The 19,370-nt window shown below is 33.3% G+C and overlaps 1 protein-coding gene across 1 annotated transcript in view; it reads left to right on the forward strand.

Annotated features, from left to right (window-relative positions):
* The window catches only part of LOC144967155 (uncharacterized), a 30,842-nt gene extending 13,678 nt beyond the window's left edge, over nucleotides 1-17,164 (forward strand). The window contains exons 3-8 of the mRNA XM_078904052.1: nucleotides 8,826-8,894; nucleotides 11,623-11,770; nucleotides 13,386-13,459; nucleotides 14,355-14,596; nucleotides 15,617-15,797; nucleotides 16,506-17,164. Coding sequence (XP_078760178.1) covers nucleotides 8,826-8,894; nucleotides 11,623-11,770; nucleotides 13,386-13,459; nucleotides 14,355-14,596; nucleotides 15,617-15,797; nucleotides 16,506-16,513 — 722 coding nt within the window. The 3' untranslated portion in view covers nucleotides 16,514-17,164. The remainder of the gene's footprint in view (nucleotides 1-8,825; nucleotides 8,895-11,622; nucleotides 11,771-13,385; nucleotides 13,460-14,354; nucleotides 14,597-15,616; nucleotides 15,798-16,505) is intronic.
* The last annotated feature ends 2,206 nt before the right edge of the window (nucleotides 17,165-19,370 follow it).

Below are 19,370 nucleotides of genomic sequence, written 5' to 3' on the forward strand. Positions count from 1 at the left end.
TTATTGAGAGGCGTCCAAGATTTGGCCGTTAATGAGAATGAAAATGTTTAGCCTATATTTAATCTACATTTATTTTATTACTGGACTTGATGGTTTGTATTCAAAAGACTTGTCTAATGATTCCCCAGTAAAATACTGTAAAAGACTGCCATTGATTGTGTCTTTCTTCTAGTATCATATCCTTGATTTGGTAATATTAACTCTCTCCTTACCGACCATTTTCAGTATTTTACGAAAATAGCAGGCTTACCCAGCAGAAAATTGATTTTTAAAACTGAAACAAGCTCTCTACAAAACAACTTTATGTTCTTATTAATTAAACAAAGCTCACTGTGGTGTACAAAATAGATAAATCCGAATAAGAAAAAATGTACATTATTGTCGTAACAAATGTGACGATTTTGCTGTAGATGGTAAGGAGAGGGTTAGTTTACTAGAAATGGTTGGTATTGCATTACAAAGGCAATGATTAATGGGCTTAGAAAAACTGAATCATCTAATTAATTTATCAAAAATGTATTTTAAAAAATAGACAGGTGCTCTTTTGTCTACTTAATAAAATATTATTTATAAATGATTCACAAGACACTATAACATTATAGTGTTACAATTATGGCTTTCTATAACCACTGTAAGAAAAGAAAAGGAAAAGAAAACAAGCAATGAATTTTAAAATAAACTCTTAAAAATTGAGAACAAAAATAGATTCTCAGAATATAATTCGAAATGAATACTCTAGATTGTCTGATTTAAAAGAAAACACCAACAGAATGGCTTAATTTAGCACTTTAGAGGATTGCCTTTTTCGCGAAAAAAAAAAAGACAACCTCGTAACTGTTTAGATTAGTTCTTATCGTGTAATTGTTTAGAATTAGCTGAATTTTTTGAAAAGCTGTTTTCTGGTTTGTTTTTAGCAATCCTCTTTGTCTTCCCATGCGTGGTTCTTAATCCCTTTCTCTTTTTTATTTTGAATGCATTATGAGATGTTGCAACTTGAATTAATTCGAAACCGAGCAGCCAAATTTGAAATATTAAACATAAAGATACAGCAGGTCTATGTAATTCGATTCAACAGTCATCGCGTCACTTCCCTCGTAATGACGCATGGTAACTTAGTAACTGGCTCTAAACTATCGGAACAATGGCGGACGCCCTTATGAAATACTTCTCAGACGAGCATAAAAGCGTGTCCAGAGGAAAAAAAAAACGCATTATAAATCTGATCATGTTTTGATTTTTACACAGTCTGATCACAAGACATATGAAAAGTTCTAGCCAGCATGAAGAATGAAAAGTACCGATTTTCTTTGTTTAGAACCACGATGGCCGCCGTTGCTGGGCGACGTGACATAAGACTATTGAATCCAATTAGAAAACCTCTTTGACCAGCATTACTCGTATATCTAATGGGATTTCATATTTTGAAGCCGCATTTGGAATATAAATACTGATTTGCTTATTTATTTTGTGGCCTTTTTGATTACACAACAGGCAAAAATTGTTATAATTCTTATCCCAATCAAGCAAGAGCATCTGTGGGATTTTTTGGTCTCAGATTTAGAGTCAAAGCTACATTAAATTCTTACAATGTACATCAATGACAGATTGTTATCCTATTTTACGATTATGAAAGCAATTCTATTCTGATCAAAATCAAGCAAGAGCATCTGTGGGATTTTTTTTTTTTGGTGTCATGATTAGAGTCGAAGCTAAATAAATTCTTACAATGTATATCAATGACAGATTGTTATCCTATTTTACGATTATGAAGGCAATTTTTCATTGGGGCGTCGTCAGTGTCCAAGATTACTTAACATAATATAAAATATGTTATACTAATCCATAGACATCTGTCATGGATATATGTAATAATCTCATAAATTGCCTACACGCTCCTTAATTTCGTCTAGCCCTCCTTAAGCCGGTCCTAGCAATTACATCATTACATTAATCGTGATAATACTGGCCCAAGTCTTTATAAAGGACCGAACTCATTTTCTCCCATACTCAGAGAAAAAAACAAACCAAAATCACGTATTGAAAATTTTGGCCAGAAATCTCGTCTTTCAAACATCGATCGTTCAAAATGACTATCATTTTGTCAAAAAATTCTCAAACCTGGGACTTCCACGAAGTCCCAGGTTTGAGAATTTTTGATAAGATGAGGGGTATTGCAATCAATCGATATTTGAAGGACGAGATTTCTGGCCAAAATTGCAAATACGTTGGGTTTTTTTAGGTTGAAATTTTTTTTCAGAGTACGTTGGATTTGTATTAATCCCCTTATTGGACTCTATATGACAATAAATACATCAAGAACACATGAAAGCCTAGACTGCGATGACAGCCCATTTGTCGTAAAAATTGCCGTTTTCCCATGGCACAGGATGCCAAATAAAATATATATCACAATATCATGTGACTAGTCGCCTCAAAACGGTTTTTATGTCGGGATGATTCAAATACTTAACAATTGAAATCTAGTAAAAACTATGAGACATCGGTTATATTCATTAGTCCTATTTGGAGCAATTGAAATAGTCTCTCAAATTGGTGTAAATTGAATGCTCAGATATCGTCAGTTTAACTTTTAAAACTATTTTTTTGACATTTCGTTCACTCCAGCACAATACCGTTTTGAGAAGAAAAGTCACATATTGTTTCTAGTCGTCATAATATACAATGATGGTGACCCCTGACCCTATATCATCATGGGCTTATCTAAGGACAATCGATGTACTTTGCGGTATTACGAGGATATGAGAAGGTAAAATCGACAGAGGTACTTAAATTATTAGCTATAGATTAACAAATGACATGATGTGTATATAGTCTATACATCCCGATGCATGAGGACGTACACACACAAGGTCAAAGTTAGTGGCTTTTTGATGCTCATCTGGCTTCCCCTTTGGTCACGTTCTGGGGCAGTGGTGGTGTCATCACACAGGAAAATAATGTATTAGATTGATACGAGCAATGATGTATTAGTTGAGTCAGATTTTTAACCAAATAACGCTAAATCGGATATTTTGCCATATAACGTTAATCTTAAATTTAAGATTATGAGGGTTTAATGAAAGGTGATTTAATTTAAATGAATAAAGAATAAAGGTATGAACTTAAAACACCAGTTCTATAAATCAGAAGAAAAAAAAAATTTTCTTAATTCTGGTAGGTTTGTTAAATGTACTGATAATTAAATGAATAAATAAATGGATGAATAAATGAATGAATACATTAATAAATGAATACATTGGTAAATGAATAGAATTATAAACTTTATTTGTAATGAATTTAGTTCCTCAAAATTGTTTTTATTTTCTTTTAGAATAGCCACACAGTTATGTTGTTGTTGGCAAGAAATGGAAGAAAATTTCCATGTAGAATTTGTTCTTACTCTCCGTCCCAACAAATAGATACATTTATTTAGCGCATGTACAATCATATTTAGTTAGCTTCACGGTCATATTTGTCTTTTTGAAGAAGAAAGGGATATGAAAATCAATGTCATGCAGTACAAGTTACATATTATTAGGGGCTCATTTTGTACCAGCATCTTTAGCGTATGCATTGCCATTGGTTATATATAGTCAGATACTGATTAATACCTGAGTTAAGAAGAACTTTGTGTGTGAAATGTATTGACGTAACTCCCATTAATTCAGATTTGGTTGAAATTTATTCACTGTGATAAAAGTGAATGTTAACTCAATCCAATTGAATAATAATAATAATAATAATAATAATAATAATAATAATAATAATAATAATAATAATAATAATAATAATAATAATAATAATAATAATATAATAATAATAATAATAATAATACTGCACACTTAAATAACGCCATCTCATGCAATATGAGCTCTAGGCTCTATATATATATATATATATATATATATATATATATATATATATATATATATCTTTAATTAAACAATGACTACAGTTATTAGATACAGCTATATTCAATATTTAAAACACTATCAACATAGAAATACATTTTAAAAGAAAAGAAAATCAAGTAAAGAAATGTTTTCTAAAGTAATTTGTCTTTAGCCTGCTTTTGAATGCCTCCAGGTATTCTGAGGTTCTTATCTCAAAAGGTTATTTATTCCAAATGGAGGAACCAGATGATGAAAAAGCTATTTCAGTTAACTAATAAATAGGTATTACTTGCAATTGAAAAAATAATTTAATTTATAAACAACATGCAACAACATTCCAACATTCCAACTTCAGTTATGATCAAAATGTCTATCATCTGTTTTTTTTCTAGACTTCATCTTAATAAAAGGTCTCCAATATTCCACGAAATGGCATCTGCAAAAACGTTATCCGACAGGGACTTTTACGAAGCTAGGATGAGGAAAATAAGTTCATGTTGAAAAGAGTTATACTTGAAGTAAAAAAAACCAAGATAATTAGAGAGAAAAATTATGATTTAAAAGCAGTTTGTTCCTTTCAATAAGGATGCGTAAGCAACGCTTGTATGGATAAATGTTAAGCTTTACAAAAAAGGACTTCCATTGCCATTTTGGAAAAAAGTAAGACATTCATCTAGTCTATTTATTAAGGTTGCCAGAGCAATAATGATGATGATTGCGTCCTATTCATTTCATTCATTATACGGATATATCTGTAAGCCAAAATATATATTTTTAAAATGTCTAACATTTATACTTCTGGATTTCATCTTATTACATACGAAGCTTCAATTTTACTCTTCATTATACGGGTATATTTGTAAGCCAAGATATATTTTTAAAATGTCTAACATTTATACTTCTGGATTTCATCTTATTACATACGAAGCTTCAATTTTACTCTTCATTATACGGGTATATTTCTAAGCCAAGATATTTTTTTTAATGGCTAACATCTATACTTCTGGATTTCATCTGATTACAAACATGTAAATTTGATTTTACTCTAATCGGGACTTGATCTTAAAACCTTTGAGGCTAACTTTGGATTGCTTGAATGCTCATTATCAAGGATCACAACAAGATGGATTTGCTTTGAAAAATACGATATTTAATTTATCTTTTTTTATCGTTGCCATAACAATAACCTTAGTGACTGTGTCTCTTTGTTTTGAGTATTTCATTCTTTATAAGGGTATATTTGATATACAAAGATATTCTAATACAACATATCTTCTACGATAAAATATACACAATTTCTTTGATGTTCCCGTGCATCCGCAATCGTTGTCCGCTGTGTTTAATTACCGGTATAAACACATCGCTATGACGTTTTGATCCGTGGGCAAAAACTACCAGTTGCATTAATGGTTCGATGACCGCACAAGAGGGTCTATCTGATCTTCATTAGAATAATATACGTGTTTTAAGTGTATTGCTAATAATATATACACGTATACAAAAGATCCGACAATGGCAAAAAGAAATAAGATAGGCTCGTCGACACGTTTGACTGAAATGCATCGTTACAACTGCAATTTTTTTCTGCATGACTATCAAAGCAATTAATAAAGAAAAGTACTTAAAAGCCCGGGTCAATTTGGCAGTTTAAAAGAAAGCAAAAGAGAACGAACGCGAAAAGGTTTGGTTTTATGGTTTGATTATCAACAAAATGATCACATGCATGTCGATAATGGAATTCGACTATTTCGTGGATCATCTTAAGATCATAAAGGCATTCTTTGAAGATATGTAAATAACCAATGTTACAAAATTATGAATTTGTACCGCTATAATATTTTTGTAAATAAAAACAATGGTTAGAATGTGTTTCCAATTATTTCAAAAGCGAAATTGTAACAATAATAATGGTCATAAAAATCGACAGAGATGATAATAATAATAATAAATGGTATTTATATAGCGCTTTACCCAATTGTCACAGGCTCTAAGCACTTTACAGTGATATAAAACAAAACATATTACAGTAAGACAAGTTCGATGGAAAAGTGATACGAATTCAATTTAATAACAACAGAATATAATAATAGTATTGAAACATTTTGATGTAAAAAGATAAAACTTTAATCCAGATTTGAAAGTTGTCAACGAATCCGAGCGTCTCACGTGTGATGGGAGAGAGTTCCAAAAATGGGGGGGGGGGGGGGGGGGGCGAAAATTGAAAAGATTGTTCACCTATTTTACGCAATGGCTTAGGTTTGACAAGGATTGATTGGCCATTGCTTGACCTCAAGTTTCTATTGGGGACATATATGTTAAGACGGTCTTTAATATAGGAGGGACTGTTGGTGCTCAAGGATTTGTAGACAACAGTACAAATCTTATAGGCAACTCTTTTTTTCCACAGGAATATATTCTTATTAATTTCAAATGGGGCAAAATGTATTTAAAAATATAAATAATCCAGGTTCAGAAGATAGAAAACCTTCCTCTCCAACACACATTCCATCCCCTCCCTCTCCTCCGAAAAAAGGATAGTTTCTTCTGTGTCTAGGTTCTCACCTCCAACCCCGTGAATATCGGAACTTATTTGTGACTCAAACTCCAAAGCGACTATTTACATAAACAAGAAACAGGAAATGTATGTTTCTTGAAGTGAAAGAAAAAACAAACTATTTGTGGGGTCGATGGTTTCTGTCAATGAACAAAACTCAAAAATTAACACAATTCATTTAACCAACAATCCACACCACTGAAAAAACCAATGCCTCGTTGAAAGGACTTTGCGATTATTTTTAGTCTCCCAATCAAGGAACTGATTGTTATAAATAATGCAGTCACCCAATACTCAAATTTCATGTTTGCTTTAAATTCATTTTTTTTAAAAAGACTTGAACCTATAAATCGCATTATCTACTTGATCGTGCTCAAGCTCTTTGTGGACTCGATCCAAAATCAACAGTTAACATGGACGAAACATTGAAACAATCAGTTACATATTATACTAGGAATGATTTGTCTTCAAACCACGCGCCAGCGCCAAGTTGTACCTGAAAATGGTGTTCCTGGTGGTGTCAATCAATGTGTGGTGATGATGATTGATGGTTCCTACACCACCTTTGTCATAATATGTAACTTTGATGGTCAAGGGGTTGGAATGTGGTAAAATCCATATGAACATCATGTCAATTCTTTGTTGTTTTTTCCTGCTTTATTCCCTCGTCATTGCTGAGAACACAAAAGACCTTGAGGTTAATATGTTTTCTAAACATTTTCCTTTCTCCACTTCCGCAAAAGATGATAAAAAAACTAAGACAAAGAAACGTAAAAGTTACACTGAATTGTGACCGGTCGTCATTAAACGGTATCCGGTTTTATGTTGAGTGAACAATACTATGCTCGAAATTGAAATTTAAGATGAAATTTTAAAATTTGAGTCAAATTAAATATCTTTATATAAAAAAGTGACGTTTCCTTCAAGAACTTCAAAAGCAAGTCAAATTCCTAATTCAGATCATTTTGACGTTAAACTTCATAAGTATATAAATGAGTCAAATAAAATCCAGGAGAGTAATAGATTGACGCAATTATTTATTATCACACATAAATTAAATACTATAACGTCCTGAAGCAAAGTCTACCGACATTCAATAAAAAAATGGTGACAATACAATGATAATAAAACAATTGGTCATGATTTTATGTTCCCGAGTAGAAAGGATATTACATAGTATGTAATAATTCTGAACTCGAATGTGAAGGGTTATCTGCGAGGTTATAAGCATAGATATATCCTGGTTTTTTATTCGATATATGTGACCCACCGTCTCAAAACGGTATTATGTCGGAACGAACCAGATGCTTAAAAGCCGAATTTAATGTTAAACTGGGTCAAAAATATAAATTGTTAGCATTAGAACCCTAAAATATGGTATCCATTCTCCTCAATAAAACATACAAACTCAACACAAGACTGATATTTCTGGCTATAAATTCACTTTTCAACATCTTAACCATCCCGACTTAATACCGTTTTGAGGTTGAAGGGTCACATATCGTGGACGATTAGATGAATAGGCTGTCATTGGAAGTAACTGTTTTTGTCTGAAGACCAAACAAACCAGACTCTTTGTTACATATATTTTCCCCTCATTTTGATTCAAATTCAATCGATGTTCTTAGCAAATATTTCGTAAAGAATTGTTAATATAATTTATACATGACTATCATTGTACATGTACTTTAAAGATAGTAACAAATTGACGTCACTCATGTCTTTCTTATTGCTTTTTGCCATCCGCATTTATGAGTAATTCTAACTATTATCCAGACAACAAACGTTCAATTTTACACATCGTTTTGTGAGTTGGTCCATTATACTTCCGGATGGCAATGTTGTGAGCTTCTTAGCTAAGCGCATATTATCTATACCAATCCCAAATCAGCCGCAACAGGAGCTGTCTTCAACCACAGCCGGACTTTACAAGGTGAAAAGACTCCTTTGTCGTCCGAGACAGACGGGTGCCAATCTTTATGGATCCTTGTATCCTAACCTCCCTCCCCCCCCCCCCCCCCCCAATGTTTCCTCCAAAAGCGATTATTAAAACTAACACAGTGCTATAACATTATCAATGTGAATGTTGGTGGCAGTGTCGATTTTTTATATTATTATCTTTGGCAATTTTGATGTTCGTTTCTCGAAGTAATGTAAATGTTGCTGCTCGGAGCTCGAAAATAAATAACATGTAAAATTGAATGTAAGCTTCAATTTAATATACAAAGACAGATAAATCGACGTTTCGGGTTTCCCCTTTATCAACAAAACAGGATGAATGAAACACTGGTGACGAATGAGATAACGTGGTAGTAAAATAAGCGTTCAATATTCGCAACAAACTCCTTTGGTTCAATTGTTTAATTTTCCATTTTCAGATGAATCACCAGACACATTACAAACTGATAACATGGATTCAATATTAATGTCCGCATTAAATCATCATCGTAAGTATCATTATATTTTACCGTGTTTTTTCTCCCTCTGTTTCTTTTTTTTTATTTTTACTTCTTTTGGTACGCTCATGTCTTATGGTGTGACATAACACCAATTTACCCAATACTTCTTCTTCTTCCTCTTCGTATCACATCGTATCGTATGCATAAAACTCACACAGAGTATTTAAAGGTTTTTAGAACATATTAGCTCTAAAAAATACGATACGATAGTTTGTAATTTGTTTTCTTTCCGAGTTTTGAAGTCTAATATATTATAAGACAATGAACATAATGTTAATCAATATTTTATTTACTTATTTTTGGAAGCAGTAAAAACATTCTAATGCATTGAACATATTTTCTCTATTTGCCTATTTTAAGTATGTGCCGATCCCTAGTCACGACTAAAGCCTATGATTCTAAGAAAGCAACATTAAATTATTTGAATATTGTGAATCAATTGTACGCAAATGCTGATAGGGAAAATTGTACATACCATTCGATTCTTGATACACTCTCCATTTTTTTTTGTTACAAATAAAATAATTTGAAACAGCGATATTGTTAATTTTACAGGGTTTTGTGCACGCATTTTCTGATTGCAGCATTATTGTTAAAATAAAGATACAGATATTGTTGTAATGTTACAAATAGCTGCATCATTTTCATTAAGACAATGGTTAATGGGTATGCGGAATTACCACATATCTTATAATAGCTTGTTAAGCTAATGTCGCAATAGGATTCTGATGGACACGATGAATTCAAAAGGTTGTCATAAAGATCATTGTCTTTATCCTATTAAAAATTCACCCATACACCGGAGCATACTCAATGTCTCAATCGTTTCTATGTTATATGTTTGTGTTGAGAATATTGGCTATTAAGCTTAACTGCTGGTCAAAATACTTCGCGATGGTGGTGGGCGAACGAATCAGCGGTCTCAGAAGTGGGTGAGAGAGGGATCTAGAAATGACTTGGGTTTGAAACGAATATTTTTGTGTTCGTGGATAGCTCACACGGTAGAGCCACGCTCTCACCTGCCAGGCGGAGTTGTCGTACCAATTAGGTCGCGGGTTCAAACCCCACCACCGCCGCGAAAAATTTTTATTCTCTATTGTCTTCTGGCACTTTTCTACTCACTTCATATCTTGTTGTCTTTATCCTAACAAGGGTCATTGATCGTTACGAACAACGTGCCCTGGAGACCAATATTACATGTTCTTATTATAATTTGATGAAATTATCTACATACCTTTTGACACTGCTATTTACAAATTCAACGGAATGGGGAACCAAATTGTTAATTATCAATTTACGCACATCCTGACAATTAATTATAGATTTGGAAAATATATTTTCAATTGAATTTAAACTAGGACATTTGGAATGTTTTATAGTGGTTGTGAAACCGGATTTATTTATATTAAACTGGCGTTGTGGTAATTAATAGCGCCAAAGGCGGTTTGCAAGATTAGAAGCTTGGGAGGGGGGGGGGAGTGGAAGAAGAAAAAGAATAAGAAAAAGAAGAAGAAAAAAAAAAAGAAGAAGAAGAAGAAGAAGAAGAAGAAGAAGAAGAGAAGAAGAAGAAGAGAAGAAGAAGAAGAAGAAGAAGAAGAAGAAGAAGAAGAAGAAGAGAGAAGAAAGAAGAAGAAGAAGAAGAAGAAGAAGAAGAAGAAGAAGAAGAAGAAGAAGAAGAAGAAGAAGAAGAAAAGAAGAAGAAGAAAAAGAAGAAGAAGAAAGGAAGAAGAAGAAGAAGAAAAGAAGAAGAAGAAGAAGAAGAAGAAAAAAAAAAAGAAGAAGAAGAAGAAGAAGAAGATGAAGAAGAAGTGACCTATGGTGGACGTCAAAACTTTATAGTTGCAGATCAAATACAGGCACATCCGTGTATATCATTTGTTTGTATCTGCGCAATTATGTATTTTAAGGTTAACACACTTGAAAAAGTTATACAATAGAGCAGCCAGATACATTCTAATTATCTATGACAGAATGGTAAAATTAGACAATTGATGATTGGAAGTGACTGCCAATTTAAAGAAAAGATCTAATTTTAAACACATTGATATTCTCAAGGAATAACTCTAAAGGGACAAGCCATCTACAAATCATCCTATTTACATTTTAAAATTCTCTCAGCAGGAATTTCATATCTATTCAGTTCATCATCTACTATGACTAGAAATGAAGTGAGTAGGGAAGTACCAGAAGACAACAAGGAATTAAAAACTTCGCGATGGGGGCTCGAACTTGAGACCTTACTGGTAGGACAACTCCGCCTGACCGGGAGATCCCCCGTCGTGGATAGCTCATACGGCAGAATCACGATCTCCCCGGTCAAGCGGTGTGGATGGCTTATACCTTAGAGTCACGATCTCCCAGGTCAGGCGGAATTGTCGTACCAGTAAGGTCGCGGGTTCGAGCCCCCATCGCCGCCGAGAAGTTTTATTTTTCTCTGTTGTCTTCTAGTACTTTCCTACTCACTTCAATTCGTGTTCTATCAACATAAGTACTTGCTTCACTCACTTTCTGAATCTATTATGACTGGATTATCTGACCTAGCTATTTAAAACAGTGAAATACAACAATTTAGCGAATCGGAAAACATATCAGCAACACAATTATTTGAAGACCAAGACTTAGGTTGTAGATGAAGAAGAAAAAAGAGAAAACGAGTTGCGACTATTTGCGACTCCAAAAATTAATTTCTTTTTTTATTCCCCTTATCAATTTTCAGGATCAAGGAGAGATATACCCCTTACTACAATGATGCCCAAAATGGCGGCTCACTACAGTGTAATGATACCAAGGTCATATGCACATCATGTACGAAAACCCATTCTCATTTACCCTATCTATTACCACCATCCAAGTTTTTATGTCAGGTAAGAAAAACTTTGTTGATTGATATTAGAGTTATATAAAGAATTCTACTTTTTTTTTCTTTTTTTTTTTTTTTTTTGAGCGATCCAAGATTGCATTCATAATATAATTCTAAACCACGGAGACTACGGTTATAATGTTCGTCAATATATCCCCCCCCCCAAATAAACTAGACGTCTAGATAGTATTTGACGGCCAATTTTCTGAATTTTGTATAATATATGTGAACCTTTGCCTCAAAACGGTATTAAGTCGGGTTGGTTAAGATGTTGATAAATTGAATTTGTAGCCAGAATTATCAGACGTGTTGAGTTTGTATGTTTTATTGAGGAGAATGGATAGCATATTTTAGGGTGCTAATGCCAACAATTTATATTATTAACCAATTTTAACATTAAATTCGGCTTTTAAACATCTCGTTCGTTCCGACATAATACCGTTTTGAGACGATGGGTCACATATAACGATTGTTTAATAATCTGTGAAGTTGATCTGCCGCCAAATTAATCGGGATCAATCGTAGTCGTCGAAAATTATTGCCTGATACCGGGACTTGTATTGTATTTTGATGTCATTTATAGGCAAGTGCATCGTCTAGTTAGTTGCCGGAAGTTGTTCTCGGGGGAATAAATGATCCCATTGGTTGAACCGTTGAATACAACTCATGATATGTTTTCCTCTTGTGGTTGTTGCCTTTAATTTTAACGGGATATATAATTTTAATGAGCTTTTATGTAGAGCAATATCCACCAAATGTGCTCAAAGCGATTTAGAATGGGTCCTTGGACAACAGCAACATTTAGCATTTAGGACGTGTCATGACGCCTGTTCGGCGATGTTACACTTTTATCGGACAGAAACAACGCTGTTAACGGCCAGGTACTCCTTTTACTCATGAGTACGGTGAGAGAATGTGTGTAAAGAGCCTTCTCCAAGGACTCAACTATGCGCAGAGCGAGGCTCGAACCCAGGACCTTCCGATCTGAAAGCGAGTGTCATACCACAAGACCACATTATAGTCGCATGCTATGTTTAGTGTCAGGTATCAATCATTTAACAGCGATACAAAACAATTTTGTGTCATTTTCAACGTCAACAATACTTTTATCAGGGAGGAAGAATATCGTGAAAACTAATCGATCTGCGGTGGTCTAGATAGAAACGATAACAGTAAGATGGATAACGTCAGCCTCATCCAATATAATATTAGGCCCAGCATAGACATGGCAGATGGCAAGGGAAAGCGGGGAAGACCCAAAGAAACCCGGCGAAGGACCATGGAGAAAGAATTAAAGGAAGAAGGCATGTCCTGGAATACAGCCACCGCAAAAGCAGCCGAACGCAAAAAAATGGAGATGTCTGGTGGATGCCCTATGTACGAGTACCTCAAGACCGGAAGAGGATTAAGTAATAATCAACATAAACAAGGGCAGCAACCAAGATCAAAAATCCGTCTGAGATTGGGAATATGTGTATTTGCTCGATTTCATTTCTTTTTTTTTCTCTTACGATTTTTTTCCACACGCTAATCCAATTATACATAGCCATAAAAAATACGAAAGGAAAAACCAATTTAATCTAATTGTTTCAATAATCTTTAATTTATTTCGTTTACAGGGTTCCAAGATACAACACATATCTTACACCAAAATCAGAATTATTTACAACAGGAGATGGGGTTGGAAATTATAGTAAGCATCAATGATGTTTTAATTTAAGTCCATGAAAATCATTTATCAAAATCGGAAACTTTTTTACGTGTTTTTATTATAATTACCAATCTCAGATATCATGTCATAGTGAAGTGTGTGCAAAAAAAAGTGACTATAGAATTAAAATGACCAGAAAGATAACATTGGTTTATGCACTTCATGGATCTATATTTATTGTTTTCAGCAATACAGACAGACGTACAAAATGCATATTTTTTACTATAAATATAATTATCAGGATTATGACCACTTAAACATAAAACCGTTTTGAGACGATGGCTCGCATAATTCTCGTTTATCTCTCTACTTACTCAACATTTTCCTGATTTTTCGAGAAAGGCCATGTCCTACGAACATAAAAATTGATTTTTAAACACTAACTCAAAAGTTAATAAATACGTGCTATACCTACATCATTTTGTTACTCAGAACGCGTTCATTTATTTATGATAAATTATTTTCATACAATTTTGTACAGAAGAAATTTAATTGATAATCGTAACAAACGTTACGATTTTCCTATAATTGGTAAGGATATGGTTATAATAGTTTATACGGTATTTAAGACCATTTTACGTTATTAAAGACTTTGTACTAGGAAAGACAAACTTTTCGAATCTTATTTACCTTATTCAATTTATTAGGAATTATTATAATCCACACACCATATATCTTACTTACAGCTTACTTAATGAGCTGGTGATAAAATACAATTGATTTAGGTAAAAGATAAACGACGACAAAAGCTTTTGATTTGTAAACATTTAAAACATAAATATATTTATGGTTAACTGACAAAGTGTGTAGATCCACTGAAAACGTATATTATATCAAATTCGTATTTTCATAATAATATTCATTTAACTCTTTTCAGTAAATAACCTACTACCAATTTTCAACAAAGAAACACCAAAAGTAAAAGTCGACCCAGCCCCAGCAGAACTTCCTGCAATCCCATCGGCCCCTATTGACGGTAAAGGAGTCCCAGGCATTAATTCGATGAATCCCAATGATCCTCTGAGTGCTGCTTTCCCATTCTGGAACACACAACCCAGTAATTGGGTCTGGCCAGACCAGATTAGGACTGGACCAATACCCAAAGCAGACGTTGTAATGGTAAGTGTAAATAACCATGGCCACATTAAGCTTTACTTACTATCAAAAGCTCATGTTCGTTTCTTTGCTCCAAAGAATGGGAGTTCTTAGTGCCCCCCCCCCCCCCCCACCTCTTTAAAAAAAAAATTCATCTGAGGATTCAAATAGAGATATACATTTTTTATAAAAATCAAGATCCGTCTGCATGAATGTATACGTCAAATGTTCATCTATTTCGATAACATTTTAAGCGTTACATTAGCTCGGGCCCCCTTAAATAACGTTTTGTGTACATAATTAAATGAATATTGAGGTTACTTTTAACGACACGTCGGCAATCTATCATGATAAAACATGTAAACGTTAACTGGAAGCCGTTTTTGTTTACAATATTAGTGGTTAAGGCATTGCACTGTGGCCCAGAAGTTCTCGGGTTCGAGGCCCGCTTCAGGCAATTTGTTTTTGTTTTTTTTACTTGAGCAAGATTATTAACCCCCCAATTTGCTCACTTGGACAACATGGGTGATTCCTGTTGACATCAGAGATCTTGTTTGACGAAATAGCTATATTCCTTCATGGAATGCCTCGCGACGCTATCTTATGGTGTCGTGGCGGAAGAGCATATGTTTACATATATAGTATGCGCTTGCCTAAGAAGCTCATGACATTGTCATCCGGATGTATAACTTTCAACACACAAAACAGTGTGTAACCATGGACGTTTGTAGTCTGGTTAATACAGATTAGTGAGTATTACTCATAAACGCGGATGACAAAAGCAATAACAAAGACATGAGTGACTTCAACTTTATTCTATCTATATATACAGATATAGCTCTGGTTAAGAGCGGAAACAACCGACATTTTGTGCTGAATATAGTTTATGGTGAACATTTTAAAATTTAAATTGACGAGAGAGAATGAACATTTTAGTGACGAAAAAAAATGAAATAGACTTGTCATCCTTAATACCGTATAATGAAGGTTTTTTTTTATTTACCACCGATTTTCATAATAAAATGCCTTTTATAATCTCCACAGCCACAGAGCACGTTATTTGAGTTGAACAAGAAAACACCAGTACATAGAGACATTCGACATCCTGCCCCATCAGAACCTGTTGTGGTTGGCGTTGCAGAGAATGCATTACCAGCTTTTGCTTTGAGTGGTGGAGTGGATCCACAGTTAGTGGACAAGCCCGCCGTTATTTCAACCAACACAGGTACGATTTTTAATTGATGTTGCTATGCATTTAAGTAAAATACTCAGACCATCCGCCAGCCAAATTAAACACACCGACACACACAAAAAATATGTGTGTAAGCTTAAATATTGACAGTTGGATTGATATAATTTAGTGAGACCTAAACATTAACAGGCTGTCTAAAAATAATAACAAAGAGTTGTATGGCGTCAACTTCGATCCTTCTTTAAGGTGGTTGGAAGATTTATTTCTTTTTTTTTTTTGTTGTTGATAAAAGTAATGTGTGAACCGAGTGCACTACCAACAGAGTTTTGGAACTAACGCATGAACAATAAAAATGTGACCCATTGCTTCTAAACGGATTTGTTTTGGAATGGTTCAGATTATATTATATTGATTGAATTTATAGTCTAATATACGAAACATGTTTTAAGATGTTATGTTTTGTTAAAGATAATAATAAATATAATTTCGTAAACTGAGGAAGACAAAAAAAAGATATATTTCTTATACATCTAACTATAAATCTCTTTATTTTGGCGTCTGTAAAACACATTATTAGATATTGCGCGATAAAAAGGCTCAAGTTTGACTCTCAGACCGTTACCTAACACCGCTTTGACGCGAAGGGTCACAAATGATCATTTCAATTATTTTGTATTGTAGGCTTTACATCGGTGACATAAATATCATATTAACAAGTTCATATTTCTTCTTATTTTTCAGCTCTTTAAAAATCGACTTCATTTTTACAAAAAAAGTGACAATCTGTCTCAGAAGATAGTATTCTTCTCGACGGCAAAAGCACAGAAATGCCAACCCAACGCAGTTTGGAAGCTCATGGGAAAGTTTCCTTTTCGACTTTTCGTCCCTGTACTTTTTATTTTACGCGACACTGAAATGAGCTTGTGTGCTTCAAGTACTGAAGACTACAACAGCATTGTGCATTCTTGTATAATTGGATGTAAATAGATTTGATAGTATTATGAAAATGCCGTGGTTTACCTTATGACTGATGCTTTATTATGACTATGAACGTCTATAGAATACAATCGAACATAACAAAGCAAAGGCCAGATGGAGTATTGAGAAGATATTTAAATCTTAGTACTTGTTTCTTGCATAGCTCAAAAAATTGTTTGTCGTTTTGTATATACAACTTTTAAAAACCTTAAGCAGACATGCAAACAACATTTTTTCTACATCTAATTAAAATCACCAGCTTAAAAACAAAGAACCACTGTTAAATATTTCGAATTTCTATCTTAAATATTGGATGAAAAAAAAAATCTAATAAGACGCTTTGAGGTAAATAATTTATCAAATTAGAGAATATCCAAAGTGCACACAACAGCTGAAAAAAAACAAAAAAAAAGAACAAAAAACATTTAAGAACTTTAAGGACTTTAAATCAAGAACTCTAAAACAAAACAAGCTCATTGTGTTAGTAAAAGTACATTCATTACACATTGATGTGTCAATTCACATATCACGCCCAATTAATTGTTAAACACGGTGCAATTTCACAAAATGCAACATCCAGATAAGTATTAATTTAGGTTTCAAAGTTTACAGAACTAAGTGAAATGTCAACTCTTATTGTACTTGGTGAATTTGAAAACAATCTGTGGGTAAATCAATCCAAGAAATATTTTTATTCAACTGAGATGTTTGAAAAATAGTGCGGGATTTGTAGTGGATGTAAATGATGATGACAATTGCAATCTTTATATCAATCATTGTTTTGGTTTCTTTCTTTTTCATTTCCACTGTTAATCAAGGAAATTATGGAAACTGATCTTCATCAATCTGTCTATTCTTTTATATTGATAAATTTAAAGATGGTTAGTTTTAATTTTAGATATTAATCAACAATGATAAATAACGATTGTATTCTATATAGTTATGTGTTGATATAAACATTTAAACATTATTTAAAATGAATGGTAAAGGACTTAACCCTATTCTTACCTTGTTATATGAACTATGAATAATCATAAAGTACACACACAATTTGGTCAAAACCAGGCTTCTTTCTAGTTTTGCCCGTTACAGCTTTGAATTTTTCAAAGCTTTATAATTTGTATTAAATAGCATTAAGGCATTAGAAAAATAAGAGAACACTTTCTAACATTTAATAATATAATGACAGTTCAGACCAAGCTAGCGCTTAATTATTGTCATGTTTTAAAATCGAATAATTTTTCCTTAATTCTCTGACCATCACAACACAGCTTAAACCGTTATAATACATAGATCTACATCGTTTGATTTCGTTAACTGTACATTATTTTGAAGTGTTTAATGCCTTGCTTGTTTCTCTCTCTCCTTTTGTTTATTTTGCCTCCTCATATCCTTTGCTTACAAGTTGTGATCTGTAATATACAAATTGTTTATACTTTCCCCATATGTACCTAACAATATTCACCAATTATCTATATAGGACTTATTGTTAACCATAGAGACCTAGTATATTGAGTATATACAATATATATATATATATATATATATATATATATATATATATATATATATATATATATATATACCAAATAGTTTGTTGTTTAATTGATTTTAGTGAAAATATTAGTCCTAACTATTTTTTTATCTGTATCTATATAACTGTCCCACAGTAGAGATTTAGCAAAAGTATTTCTATATATTGTAGCTGTAGTAGTAGACCACTATATTAATTCATTACTCTGTATAGAACGTAGTATAGCTGAATAAACTATTTAGTAAAATATTTTCAAACAGTAAAACATTTTCTTGTTTTTTTACACTGTTTGAAGACCATAAAGGGAAAGGGGCACATGTCACAAAATTAAATGTTATGAGTTGTGCCATTAGCATATCGTATAAAGTTGATATGAGAATATGAATTTGTGTCAAGATGGGCACCAATATCAGAATAAAGAGAGAAGGCGAGAAAAAAATGATAAAAATATGTGGCATGTGACTTTTCCCCCAGTTGGTCTTCATTTACCATCATTGCAATAATTGTTCATCATTTTTTCATGGCTCCATATTATCATCACAATATACATTTAAGTGCGGCTATGTAGTCTCGTGGTATGACACTTGCTTTCTGGATCGGAAGGTCCTGGGGTCTAGCGTTGCTCGGCTAGGCGCAAAGTTGAGTCCTTGGAAAAGGCTTTACTCACATTCTCTCACCGTACTCATGTGTAAAATGAGTATCTGGCCGTTAATAGGCTCTGTCCGAAAAAAATTGTATTATCGCCTAACAGGCGTCATGTCCCGTCCTAAATGTTAAGTGCTGATGTAGACCAGGGACCCCATGTAAAGCGCTTTGAGCACGTTAAGTGGATATTGTACTATATAAAATCTCACTATCTAAATATTGTTTTTTATATGACAACATCACTCTGAAATAAAACCGTTTGGCTTTGTTCGTCACAAAAAAGTCTTTCCTGAAAGATGATAAATTTTCACAGGACTTTGTCCGAGGACTGAGTGCGTTCCATAAGCATGAAGCAAGGATGAAAAGCCGTCGTTTTCTTTCTTTTCTTTTTTTTTTTTTTACCAAAAGTGGCTTTTGAGTCGGTAACCTTTAGAAATTGGGACTGAGAC

Source organism: Berghia stephanieae, chromosome 3 (assembly GCF_034508935.2).
Source record: "Berghia stephanieae isolate SIO BIC M18660-M18661 chromosome 3, UCSD_Bste_1.3, whole genome shotgun sequence".
NCBI classification, from domain to species: domain Eukaryota; kingdom Metazoa; phylum Mollusca; class Gastropoda; order Nudibranchia; family Aeolidiidae; genus Berghia; species Berghia stephanieae.